This window comes from Protobothrops mucrosquamatus, unplaced genomic scaffold, assembly GCF_001527695.2.
Source record: "Protobothrops mucrosquamatus isolate PMUCROS unplaced genomic scaffold, P.Mucros_1.0 scaffold78, whole genome shotgun sequence".
NCBI lineage: Eukaryota > Metazoa > Chordata > Lepidosauria > Squamata > Viperidae > Protobothrops > Protobothrops mucrosquamatus.
The window spans coordinates 2,291,213-2,305,498 of record NW_015386455.1 but is presented as its reverse complement, the minus strand read 5'-3'; the positions used below and the strand labels follow the sequence as shown (position 1 = coordinate 2,305,498).

The following is a 14,286-nucleotide window of genomic DNA, read 5'->3' as shown; positions in this document are numbered from 1 at the left end:
CTGTCCAGATCCTCTTGTATCTTAAGCCTGTCTTCTGGAGTGTTGGCTATTCCTGCCAGCTTGGTGTCGTCTGCAAATTTGATGAGTTCCCCATCTATCCCCTCGTCCAAATAGTTGATGAAGAGGTTGAAGAGCACTGGGCCCAGAACAGAGCCCTGGGGCACCTCACTACACACTTCCCTCCATGTAGATACGGTTCCATTGAGGACCACACGCTGAGTATGGTCGGTCAGCCAGCTACGAATCCATCTGGTGGTAATGCTGTCTAACCCACATTTTTCTAACTTATCAAGTAGTAGGTTGTGATCTACTTTATCAAATGCCTTACTGAAGTCCAAGTAAATTATATCCATAGCATTCCTCTGATCCACGAATTTTGTCACTTGGTCAAAGAATGCAATAAGATTTGTCTGGCATGATCTGTTTGTGACAAGCCCATGTTGGCTTTTAGTAATGACTTTGTTTGTCTCTAGGTGTTCGCTGATTCGTTGTTTGATTATCTTTTCCAGACTCTTCCCAGGTATTGAGGTCAGGCTGATAGGTCTGTAATTTCCTGGATCCATTTTTTTTCCTTTTTTGAAGATGGCATCTTTTCCAAACTGTAAGGTGAGGCCCTTTGTTTGGAGACAGGGCAGATATGGCTTTCTAAGACCCAGCAAGCCATCATTCTAGCTTACTATAAATTGTTGTTCTCAGCCTCAGCAACTTTAAGATGTGTAGACTTCAGTTGCCAGAATTCCCCAACTAGCATGCTGGATGGGAATTCTGAGTGTTGAAGTCCACGCATCTATAGAGCTGCTGGGGTTGAGAGAAACTGCCATGCAGTGGTGGGATTCAGCTGGTTCCCACCACTTTGGCAGAACCAGTAGCTAATTTTTTGTTGTCCAGGCACAGAATGGACTTCAGGAAGCAGCATTCACACAGAGAACCAGTTGTTTACATATTTGAATCCCACCATTGCTGCTATGGATGCAGTGGTGGGATTCAAATATGTGAACAACCGGTTCTCTGTGTGGATGCCACTTCTAGAAGTCCATTGTGGGCCTGGGGAACAAAAAATTAGCTACCGGTTCTGCCAAACTGGTGCGAACTGGCTGAATCCCACCACTGTATGGATGACAATGTTTGTGAACTGCATAACCTTGTTTGCATATAACATAAAAGGGTAGTATTTGGAAACCATATCTTTAAATGATGTTATTCAGAGACATGTGTCAACGCTGCTAACATCGGATGTTTTTGCTTTGACAAAAGTTAGAGATGCAACCATTTTCTTCTTATGTTTTATTTTTAGAGTTAGATGATGCTGGGGGGGGGGAGGAATGTGCACGAGAGTTTAGATAGACATAATAATACTGGACTAGTGTGTGAACCAAGGTTAATGAAATAAGAGATGATAAGAATTGGCGGGCTGGAAAACTGGAGGGAGAGTCTGCATTTCAGACTAATTGGAGAATGTGATTTATGACTGTTAATTGGAGGAGGGAATTGTGCTTTGATACTATGTGCTCAGGGGAGGGGAATCCAGTTTTTGGCTTCGACTGTGTTAGTGCCTATGCCAGTGATGGTGAACCTTTTAGAGACCGAGTGCCCAAACTGCAACCCAAAACCTACTTATGCATCGTCGGGTGCCGGGTGGGTGTGGCCCATTGGCTGGGTGTGGCCAATTGGGTGGGTATGACTCATTGGGTGGGCGTGGCTGCGGTGGTAATGGCAGACTGGGTGGGACTAAAAAGTTCAATCAATTCCAACTTTGCAAGATCTTTTTTCCCCCGCAAGAAGTTGAAATTGACTGATTGATTGAACCTTTTTTTTTTTTTTGCACACGGTGGCGAAGGCCTAAAGCGAAAAGGTTTTATAAAATTCAGCTGAAGGCCTAGGACTGGGACGACGGCGCACGTGCCCACAGAGAGGGCTCTGAGTGCCGCCTCTGGCACCCGTGCCATAAGTTCGCCACCACTGGCCTATGCTATACTACTCAAATAAAGATTCTTTAAGGTAAACAATGCCTCGAAGTTCTTTGAAGAGTTTCATCTGTCAGAACTATGACCACACGATTTTTATTTTTATGTATCTTAATGAACAGATTTCCAAGTTACAAGAGTTAGAATATTTCATTTTAGCCTTTGTTTCCTCTAGTGGTTTCCTTGTTGCTTCCATTAAAATAATCTGTGGATTGCTGTGTTAAAATAACTCTTCAGTCTGATGACAGTTTTGAAGAATTTGGTTTTTTGAGTCACAATGGCAAACATCGTATTTCATAAAATAGGTGCCAATTCTGCTGCTATGTCTGTGATAACACAAAACATTCATTTTAATCACTGCAAAATGTGGTATGTACTGTGACCATCTATCTATTTTTAAAAATGTGTATCCACATTATTTTTTATAGCATTACCTGGAAGTCCAGGGGTCCCAGGGATTCCAGAAAGCCCCTTTTCTCCTTTATCACCGTGTGGTCCAGAACTCCCAACTCCTGGAAGTCCAGGGAAACCTCTGTCTCCAGGGGACCCTGGTAAACCACTTATTCCTGGGAGTCCACGATCTCCTTTTAATCCAATGGTTCCCTGGATTAAGGAAAGAAGGTAAGCAGGGTATAGGAAGAATTTGTACTGATATACAATTGTATACTAGCTGAATAATTCCTGATCTAAATCTGGATCAGGATAAAATCCAGTCTGTTATGGAGATTTGGGGATGGAGGAGAATTTTCCTGTGCAACCTCCAGAAACATGGAGTTAGTATGCATGACGGAGTCATCTGTGGGAATCTAATAGAGGTTCTCTCAGTTCTTTGAAACAAATCTTTTCCCAGGGTCTCCTGTCATGCCCAGTAGAGTTAAGGTCACAGGAATTGAGGTCAGGAGGCCACATAAACAAAGTCAAACACAGGATCCATAACAATAGAAACTGGTTGTTGATAGCCAACTTGTCTCCAGTTCTAAAACCTCTGTCATTTAAAGGATTTGCTCAGTACTTTACCTGTTCTCATAAAATTGCAGCCAAAGCAACGTTCAGGAGCCAACTGAACTATAAGTTGATCCCAGAACATTACTGATTCAGAAAAAAAGGCTTTTGGTAATCCTGGGATTGATGCTTCTTGAGAAGGTATGCACTATGTCAGCATAAATTTTATCTTAGTGAATAATTCACTTGGTACTACTAGGGGGCAAGCAGATAATCAATGAGATGGATCTGATGTTTGTTCCAGATTATGCTTAATAATTATGCTGAAAAAGCTTTGAATTAAAAAATGCCTCCCCCTTATTCCTGCTCAAAGTAATAAAAAACTGAGATGCTGTATGACAGGGAGTGATGAGGCAATAAGGAAGGGAGTACACAATAGACTTTCCTACAGGTACAATATTCAAAACAAATAACAACAGGGCACATCATAGTTTCCTGCCCTGGGAAAGGGGTTGGACAAAAAGACCTCCAAGGTCCCTTCCAGCCCTCTGATTCTATCCATCTGAACAGATGTCTCATGGCAAAAAGTGGTTACAAGGAGGCAATGAAATGTTGCTGGATTTCACAACAGTCAAGTCACTGTAGCCAATATTGTGGTGAAAGAAGGAAACAAAATTAAGGAATGAGGTTCATCAATTTGAGCAGAATTTCTGAGAGAAATATTCCTCAAATGGTTGTAAGTATGAAAACCATCATAAGTCACTTTTTCAGTGCCATTGTAACTTCAAATGGTCATTAAATGAATTGTTGTAAGTCGAGGACTACCTGTAAACCTTTTTTGCAATAGTTATGGCAAATCCATTTAGATTTAGCATTTTTGTCCACCTGCTGAATTCTTCCTGGGATAGGCAAATATTGTTATTCAATAATATTAAAGGTATCATTACAGGATTTACACAATTATCATAATTATATTTTTGTCCCAGTTTTTAAATATAACTCGAATAGGTGAACATATCTAAGACTCCTATCTCCTGTGAGCAGCAGCAGTCTGAGGAGTGCTGGACTCAAAGTCATTCAGCCAGCTTTCATGCCTTAGGGACAGCTGGAGTTCTCAGAGACACCTGCTTTCTAAACCAGCACCTTTACCACTGTACCAGTTCTTGATTAAAAGCACTTTGATTGATTGAAGGGCATGTATCCTCATTAATCAAGCACCAGTTTGTTTTCAGCCTGTTAGTGAAATCCAGCTGTGTCAATATCTGTCAGTGGAACAAATTCCTTCTCTCTCTTCAGCCCTTATTGCCCCACCCAAAATTGATATGGCTCAAGAGAAAATGAGGGATGGAGAAAAGCTTGTTTTGGGATTTGCTGAATATATAACTTTTAGTAAAAGTGATTATAATAATGTGTACAGAAAATGCCATACTAGAAGAGGCATCTGCCTTTCTACATGTAGTGAAAGATCTTCATCTTCTAAAACTGCGGCTCATCTGTGCATCAGTTAACCACAGCCTTTGCTTTTTCTATCAGGCTATGCACTCATCTGAGTTCATTAATTTATCTACTCCTATTATCAAAGGATTTTTTTTTTTTGACCAGGTAGGAGTTCTATATAATTCGTAAGATTATGCCAGATTAAAATAAAATGAGTTAATTTAAACACACACACATATATATTTATGTTCTATAGTTTGTATAGAAGAATGGACATAGACAGATACATACAGATGCTCCTTTAGGTCCTGGGATGCCAGGGACACCATCCTTTCCTGGCCTTCCTTCTTTGCCAGGAATACCCGCTTGTCCAGGTAATCCTGGTAATCCTTTTTCACCTTTTACAATGGAGTCATAGAAAATATCTCCAGGTTCTCCTTTTGGTCCTGAGATTCCTGTCTCACCAGGTACACCAGGAGGTCCCTGAAATTACAGATACAGCAGAATTAATTGTCTTCTGACAAGCTGTATAGCAGGGGTGTCAAACTGCCGGCCCGTGGGCCGGTTTCATCATACCAGAGCTGTGCCCACCCCATTTCTGGCAATGGCAAAAAAGCTCCGATACGTTGCGCTACGTCACGTGACGTCGCGAGTTTGACATGTCTGCTGTATAGTGAAGTACTAGCCAAAGTTGCTCATTTTTAGAATATTTGCATCTGTAAATTAGCAGTGATCCATGGGCCACTGAATTATCCCTTGATGTGACTAGATAGTTCAAATTCAGTTAAAATGGAGGATTTGGAATGAAGTTCATGGTGGACATCTCTGAAGAAGTGGAGATGGTACTGTGGTGGTGACTAGCAGCCAGATGGAGAATTCTGGACAGTGGAGCCTCTCCAGACAACGGGAGACTGTGAGATCACCCACCTGCAGTCCAGAAGTATGTTCCTCATGAGAAGACTGCAGCACTTGCAGTCAACTCTTGAGTAGAACTACTGGGGATCAGGGAAGAGTCAGCTTTCACCTGCAATGTTGCCTTTCTAAGGACATTAGAAGACTTAAACCTTGCTGAAAGTTTGCTCAGAGCTTGACTTTCTTAAACACCTTAGAGTGTAACTTATTTAGAGTTAAAAAGAGATCTCCAAACCAGTGAGATAAAGAAAAAAAACATTTGGTGAGTCAACCTTCTTTCTGGATCAAAAAAAAGAAATGAAAAGAGGATATAATAGCAAAAAGCTTAAAATGATTTTGATTTAAGAAAGTTTAAGAGGAAAGTTCTGTCTCTTAATTTGAAACATTAATATTTTGACAAAAGTGCTTTTGTTTGAAATAACCAATAACCAATTCTACCATACAATGATAGTGAAGAATTTCTATCCTTACAGGAATATTTGCTCATTTATTAATTGGTGGAAGTTAATATTTCTTGATCCCAAAATTGGGCAGACTCTGATTTAGAAATCTGGTAAACTAACTAGGTAGGTTGCTTTATGGAAGCAATTGCGTGGTTTAAAGCAGAGGTCCCCAACCTTTTTGGCACCAGGGATCAGTTCTGTGAAGGAAGGTTTTCCCATGGACCGGAGAGTGTGTTGTTTTGTGTGCTGCCTGCATACCATGGCTTTGCTTGTTTGTGTGGACTGGATGCCTGGTTTAAAGTCCATACACAGAAACCCCAATCAAGAAAATAAAGGACATATTAAATATCTTAAGTGGACAACTTGTGGCCACATTGACCCCTAGCTATTATAAGTAGTAAACAACCTGTCACCCTTTGGGTAATCCTTTCAAATTTATTTTCTTGCCTAATTCCTCAATGCTTTCAACAAATGACAGAGTTTCTAATGCGCTGCCTTCACTGGAAAAGCTGAGATACATTCACAGATATATCTGCCTGGAAAATACTTCATGTTGAACTGGAGATCACTGTCAAGCATCAGCACAGGAAATGTTTTGTATTATGTCATAAGCTGTTTTATTATCATTTTTATGTCATAAAATATTCTGTAAAATTAACCAAATCATGGGTGTCAGATTTTGGGCACATTAGGTAAGTTACTCCTTTTGAGGTAGCTTGGTTCAAAAGCCATTGCCCTATGATGCAGCATTTCATCCTGTTAAAGCGAGAGTTTTTATTACTATATAGATAGTCCATGGAGCCACAGGCAGCAGCACAAGCCCTTGCCATCAAGGCAGGGAGAACGGCTGCTGGCTTCCCTCCTCACAGCGATCCATCAAACTGCTTCTCCTCTGCCAGTAATCTGCATTCCTCAGCAGAAATACTGGGAAGGAGCGGAATTTCCCCAGTGGGAAACTAGCCAGTTGTGCAAGCTGGCTGGTGGGAGAAGGAGAAGCCTCAGTGCTTTCCTTTTCCCCTGCCAGAAACTGCCAGGGACTGCTAGTGCCCTTCCAGCAGCCCAGCTTAAAATGCTATTCTCTCCAAGTGGCCTTCAAAGCCAGGAAATTAATGATGCCCACATATGTAGGTGAATGTACATGTGTGCTGCGTGTTAAATGGGGGAGGGGCATGCATTTGCAGCTCCTGACCTAGCAACCTGTGTGGTCCTGAAGATCTTGGCTACTGACATAATTGAAATATACTACTCCTATCATCAGTGCTGTGAGGTGGGAAATGCAAGCTTTTTCCTATTCATCAAAACAAAATGCCATGCCCTTAAATACAAAGAGAAAGAGATTCCTTGCCCTTGTATTTGAAATTCATTTCCTGAGATGATGAATGTTAAAGCACTGATGACACTCATTATTACAAAAATATTTCTCTGAAAACTTGCCAAAAACACCCATTTACTTACTGCCATGCCTGGAATGCCTTCAAATCCAGGAAGCCCTCTATCACCTTTAGCACCGGGTGGTCCTGGAATGCCTTTTTAAAAGAACAGAATATGTATGTGTGTCAGTGGCGTAGCGTGGGTTGTCAGCACCCGGGGCAAGTAATTTGCGCCCCCCTCCACAGTGGGCGGCGTCGGCGACCCGGCGGCTCAGATCGGATTCGCACAGCCAGCACTGCAGAGAGAGTGAGTGAGCCAGGCAGGGGCAGAGAGCTGCGAGTGCGAGCGCGCCCCCCCAGATGTTGCGCCCGGTGCGGCCGGCCCCCCCTGCACCCCCCACGCTACGCCTCTGATGTGTGTATAAACAAACAAACAAACAAGCACGGATATATAGGGGATTAGATGGGGTTTTGACATTCTTGTCTGGCTGCAACCTTGATCATTGCTTGGAATGAGAAGGTGACTTTGGATGGTCAAAAGTACCAAAACCCTTTTCAAAATTCTCAAATTTCGTTCTCAGCTATTATGAAGAGTTGGTGGTCATGAAAGGACTGGCTCACTGACTTGAAGACTAGTGCCGAATAATTGTTAATCATTGTTACTGGAATGAAGTGAGAATCTCTTGTTGAGTCTGTTTGGCAATTTTCTACTTTCATTGTATTCTATAGTGCCAATCAAAAGAATCACATGGCATGGAGAAAGTCTGCTCAATAAAAACTAGACATAACATTTTTTAAAAAAACCAATAGACACAATTTGAAATTTTGGGAGACTATTATGGGCATGGGTCATAAAACATTCGCCACATGGATGCTTGCTTAATCTTAAAACAGCTGCTGGGGTAGCTAGACATTAAAAAAACCTAGTCATTTATTGTATTAAAAGTCAACTATTGAAGATTACTCCCATGCAATGTTTAGGCCACTCATTATAAATTAAAATACTGGCCAGTTCCATCTGTGAGTATTATTGCCCTGTGTTTAATCTATTTTTCAGGAACTATTTGGAATAATTGGGATTCCCCTGCTGATTTTGTACATTTGCCCACTGACAAAGAAATGTTCAGTCTATAATTTCAGTGGTAGGTTTATTTTAACAGAGACAGAATAACAACAAAAAATCCAGAAAAATGCATTTCAAAAAAAGTTATAAATTGATTTGCATTTTAATGAGAGAAATAAGTATTTGACCCCTTCGCAAAACATTGACTTAGTACTTGGTGGCAAAACCCTTATTGGCAATCACAGAGGTCAGACATTTCTTGTAATTGGCCATCAGGTTTGCACACATCTCAGGAGGGATTTTATCCCATTCCTCTTTGCAGATACTCTCCAAGTTATTAAAGTTTTGAGCTGACATTTGGCAGCTCAAACCTTCAGCTCCTTCCACAGATTTTCTATGGGATTAAGATCTGGAGACTAGCTAGGCCACTCCAGGACCTTAATGTGCTTCTTCTTGAGCCATTCCTTTGTTGCCTTAGCTGTGTGTTTTGGGTCATTTCCATGCTGGAACACCCATCCACGACCCATTTTCAATGCCCTGGCTGAGGGAAGGAGATTCTCACCCAAGATTTGATGGTACATGGCCCTGTCCATCATCCCTTTGATGTGGTGAAGTTGTCCTGTCTTCTTAGCAGAAAAACACCCCCAAAGCATGATGTTTCCACTTCCATGTTTGATGGAGGGGATGGTGTTCTTGGAGTCACAGGCAGCATTCCTCCTCCTCCAAACACGGCAAGTTGAGTTGATGCCAAAGAGCTCAATTTTTGTCTCATCTGACCACTGTCAGAATCCAGTTATATTCCCTTTCTATCTATCTTCTCTGATATAAAACCAATTCTTACTCTCTCCTGGATCCTGTCATACTACTAAGGGGGAGGGGGGTATGCATGGGGTTTTTATTACTTTCACTTCCTCTATTCACTACAAAGTAACCTTTTGTTGATTGCTTCGGGTCTGCTAACCATCACAATGTAACCATTTGCCTTTTATCCTATGCCCCTCTGAACTTCTCCTCCTTACCGGCCAGCGAGAGAAAGGGAGGGGGGGGGAAAGATGCAGCCTCCGGGATCTGTGTGAGGAGATGTTGAATGATCGTACCCAACGGAGCTGGATTGATGTTATCGTTCCTGGATTTAACACCTAGAAATCTGGGGGTCTGAATCGCCCGGAAGAACTGCGGGATGGGGGCTGCTTAGGGACACTTTAAAACATCGAATTGTAAGGGAATCCCTCAGATCCTGTCTGTCATGCCTGCTATCAATTTCTCTTAATAAAAGTTCCTGTTAGAAGAAACCGTTTCCAAGAGTTCTGCTTTCTTAAGATGTGGATTGAAGTGGGTCCTTACAACCACAACACTTTCACTCAGTTCTCCTCTGAATCATTCAGATGTTCATTGGCAAACTTCAGACGGGCCTGTACATGTGCTTTCTTGACCAGGGGGACCTTGCGGCACTGCATGATTTTAGTCCTTCATGGCGCGTAGTGTGTTACCAATTGTTTTCTTGGTGACTATGGTCCCAGCTGCCTTGAGATCATTGACAAGATCCTCCCCTGTAGTTCTGGGCTGATTCCTCACCATTCTCATGATCATTGAAACTCCACAAGGTGAGATCTTGCACGGAGCCCGAGACCGAGGGAGATTGACAGTTATTTTGTGTTTCTTCCATTGGTGAATAATCGCATCAACTGTTGTCACCTTCTCACCAAGCGGCTTGGCGATAGGCTTATAGCCCATTCCAGCCTTGTGTAGGTTTACAATCTTGTCCCTGACATCCTTGGACAGCTCTTTGGTCTTGGCCATGGTGGAGAGTTTAGAATCTGATTGATTGCTTCTGTGAACAGGTGTCTTTCATGCAGGTAACAAGCTGAGATTAAGAGCACTCCCTTTAAGAGAGTGCTCCTAATCTCAAAGCGTTACTGTATGAAAGACACCTGGGAACCAGAAATCTTGCTGATTGATAGGGGATCAAATACTTTCACTCATTAAAATGCAAATCAATTTATAACTTTTTTGAAATGTGTTTTTCTGGATTTTGTTGTTGTTATTTTGTCTTTCACTGTTAAAATAAACCTACCATTAAAATTATAGACTGATCATTTCTTTGTCAGTGGGAAAACATACAAAATCAGCAGGGGATCAAATAATTTTTTCCTTCACTGTAGATTTGGTAGGCATTATTAGCTTATTATGTGGAATTCCATCCAAAGTGATATATACAGCTGGCCACATCTGTAGCTGCTTTTAAGCATTTTTTTCATTGCATTTACTATTGATAGGCATTCCAAGAATATTTTCCTGTATTTACATTTTTTCTATTTAAATTGACGGAATACTTTTATATTACTTTATCATAAGCTGCCAAGAGAAGATTATGATTTTGAAAATACAATGATCATTTGAATAAAGGAATAAACATGTTTATTAAAGAAATGGAAATGTTGGAGTACTCCAAATAATTTTTAGAAAAAGGACTTTTTTAATGCTTTACTTGAACTACCTATAATGGAATGATAATAAAAAAATCAACAATAAAAAGAAGAAATTTTATGTATTTTTAAATTATCACTTCTCAATTACAGAGAATGCTCATCTTTTACAAAATGCTTAAACAAAACTAAATGATCATACAACCATGTAGAAATTGTGGATAATGTTTGACATTTGTGATATTTATTTTCCAAAGAGCCACATTTTGGGTAGACATAGAAAAGATGCAGGATAAGAAAATGTAGGCTTGTTACTCTTATTTTCTGTTCAGGAGGAAATAAAGATTGCATTTTCAGAAAAAAAGCAGAGTTAACTTCATTTCTATTGCTCCAGGGATCAGATCCAAACAACAGACTCTTTCATCAAAATGAATTAAAATAAATGCCAAGATTATTTAACTCATTCTAGAATGTTAAGAATGAAATTTGAAGAGCACAGAATAGAAGGGGAGGAACATTCCAATTGATTCTTACTTTCTCCTCTACTGTATATGGTCATCTGGTAATGCAAACTAACATTTGAAATGTGTTGTTTGGTTACAAATATAATTTTGAAGCTATCTCTCCATTTCTTTGTGAAGCAATGTGATGAACGGAAGAGTAGAAAAACAGAATTAATTCTAGGGAAAAGTTTTATCTGCAGTGTAATTAAGGGATTCCCTCTTCTTACTTTACCTGGTTCCCCTTGAAGGCCCTGGGGCCCTGGTGATCCAGGAAAACCTGCTCCATCACACTCCAAGCAGCCTTCGCCTTTTTCACCTTTGGGAAAAAGGTAAAGATGTTTGAAAATTGTTTACATTCAGTATAAAAACCTCATGCCTCAGGAATGGAAATATGTGTGACATAATATTTGACACATATTGTTTAATCAAACTTTGAATGTGACATATTGAAAATAATCTGTATGCAGACCCTAAAGGATTGCCCATAGGCCCTGAAAGTCTTGGGTACTTCATCAAACAATAATCATATTAACTATAAGTTAAATAATAATTGCCTTTCTATGGGAATGAAATGAAATCTATTTTAGTTTCTTTTTTTTTCCTGAGCCCATTCACACACTTTGGGAGATTGTATCTTGCTTTATCTCACAAAACTCAAATACCTTACCTTTTTCTCCTCTTTCTCCTGTGTAGCCTGACTGTCCTGGGATGCCTTGAAGACCTGGGTCACCAGGTGAACCACGTTCACACCCAATTCCATCTGCAATAGTAAGAAAATAAAGAATATTAATTTTGACCTTTAAACAGCACTAATCTAGCCCAATGACACTGATTACCAAACATAAAAATAAAAGGCAGGAGCCATGAAATTATATTACTAATAATGTCCATTTCTTTAAGGCTAATTCACATAACATTCTCCCTCTGTATTTTACTAATCCCAACAATTTGCAAAGTAATAATCATGTAAAGAAATCTATATTGCAGTACCTTCGATCCAACAATTGCAGAGGTTAAGAAAAAAAGGATACTATATGGCAATATAGACCTTTCTACAAAGTGATCTCATTCCTCAAGGTCATTCTCACATATCATTATACTATCTCCCAAATTTTGCTCATTTTTATCTTTTGTACCCTTTCAATCAGCATTCTGCCAAACACCTTCCTAGACACCAGCAACTAATTTCTCTATGGTGTTTGCATTCAGTCTTGCTTCCTCTTATTTTTTATACTGGCATAGTAACAGTATGCCAGTATCAGTACCTTGGGGCTCTCATCACAATCACTCATGCCCTATTCCCCCCCCCCCCCAAGCTGGATTACCATACCATAGTCTACAACATGGAGCTGCACTTGAAAAGTATCCAGAAGCTTCAGTTGGTACAGAATGTAGCAGTGTGAGCAGTTTCATGTGTTTCTAGGGGAACACATGTTATACCTCCACTTCACAAGCTAAAGTAGTTACCAGTCTGTTTCTGGGTATAATTCATGGTGATGGTAAAGCCTGTTTGTTTAACAGATCCCCTATCCCCATATGTCCATTCTCTCCATCTTTCATCATTAGCAATCAAATTGATCGTGTTTTTGAATTAATTCATTTTCCACATGTACATATGAATAAGGTTAAATGACCAGACAGCCATTATTTTCAATCATACTGTGTTTCTGAATGATCCAATCACACCATGTTGCAATCTTTCATATGACATAGTCATCATCTGATGGCCCTAAATATATTGATCTTTGCTACCCGCCTTAGCATTGGTCAGTTAAGGCTCAATCCAACCCATAGCTGCCGTCCACAAAACTTAATCATTCTTTTTTCTGGGTTTGGAAGCCAAAAATCCTTTTTTGGTTCTTTTAATTCTTCAAGATACTGATACACAATCCACTTTCACTCTGGGGTTCGCTACTATACCAATGAACCATAAGTGCCTATTAGACAAAATTTCTTAATAGAAAGGCTAGAAACAGTTCTCAGAAAAGACACTTCTATTTTTATGGAGCCTGGATCTTCATATATACTTTTTATATTCTCAGTGAATGGATAGAATGACAAAGATGCAGCTGTTGTTGTAAGCAAGAATCACTTGGTCTTAATAAATTACTGTCAGAAGTCACCAATCACTCATTGTAAAATCATTTAGCTTGGCCAAAGTAGTAGTTTTAAAGTATACAATTATCTTCTCCGACAGATTCATTCAGCACATTCTGGCCACAATCCTGATATTTACAGCTTATCTCAGGTCTTTTTAAATATTAAATAATATATTTTCTAAGGATAATAGTGACTTGCCTGTTCCACCAGGTGGGCCTGGAGGCCCGGGTAAACCACGAGATCCTGTAAATCCATCTCTTCCTTTTGGCCCAGGCAAAGATGTTCCAGGAGGCCCCTGGTCACCTTTTCTCCCTCTTTCACCAGGAAAACCAGGTGATCCTGGAATAGCTTGCCCTCGATTACAAGAATGCAATGAAATGGACTCATGAAAACCTTCTTTAGAAAATATATGCATCAATTATAGTAACAACATCAAATAAAAATATTAAACGTAAGAATAGAAAAAAATTGCCATATATCTAAATATGCCAAATAGGTTGAAGCATTTTTTTCCTTTCAATCATTTCCAATTTTCATTGGTTTATATATCAAGATTGTTATTTATAGAAATATCCAGCTGCATGAAATCTAAAGATATGGGAGAGACTCCCAACCAGAGTCCATTTTTGTAGACACACACACCATAGGGTTCTGATGGCTGCCATGCCATCTCACTCCACTAAAGAGATATAAAGATGTAATAGACCAAACTTATCAATTGTGTATTATTTAGTTATTGTAATTGTATATCCAGGAACCCAAGGTGCCTTAACATGGAGATCTGTCTTCATTTAACTGCCTCAACAAACCTATGAAGTAGTAAGCTAACAAATAATCATATTTTAAACAATTATCTTAATTAGAACATCATATTGGTTACGTCTAAAATAGTTGTTGTATTGAAATGTTGCCTCTAAAGTTTTATCTCAAATGAGAACCATCAGATAGTATAAAAGAATCAGTTCTCAAATAGTCAGATGAGATAGAAATCTAACATTTTTCTGTAATGAGAGAGAGGAAAAAATGAAAAGAATTGTTTGACACAATATTTCATGTTCTAGGAGACATCAGGTTCTCTAAGGTGGACATGTTCATAAATATTTTTCAGACAAAAGGTAAAATAATT

The 14,286-nt window shown here is 39.7% G+C and overlaps 1 protein-coding gene across 1 annotated transcript in view; it reads right to left on the bottom strand.

Moving 5' to 3' along the window:
- COL4A1 (collagen type IV alpha 1 chain) overlaps positions 1-14,286 on the bottom strand; it is a 110,886-nt gene that overhangs the window by 46,934 nt on the left and 49,666 nt on the right. Inside the window, exons 20-25 of the mRNA XM_029283412.1 lie at positions 13,359-13,514; positions 11,728-11,820; positions 11,293-11,376; positions 7,154-7,224; positions 4,635-4,826; positions 2,399-2,567 (exon numbers count right to left, since the gene is read on the bottom strand). Coding sequence (XP_029139245.1) covers positions 2,399-2,567; positions 4,635-4,826; positions 7,154-7,224; positions 11,293-11,376; positions 11,728-11,820; positions 13,359-13,514 — 765 coding nt within the window. The remainder of the gene's footprint in view (positions 1-2,398; positions 2,568-4,634; positions 4,827-7,153; positions 7,225-11,292; positions 11,377-11,727; positions 11,821-13,358; positions 13,515-14,286) is intronic.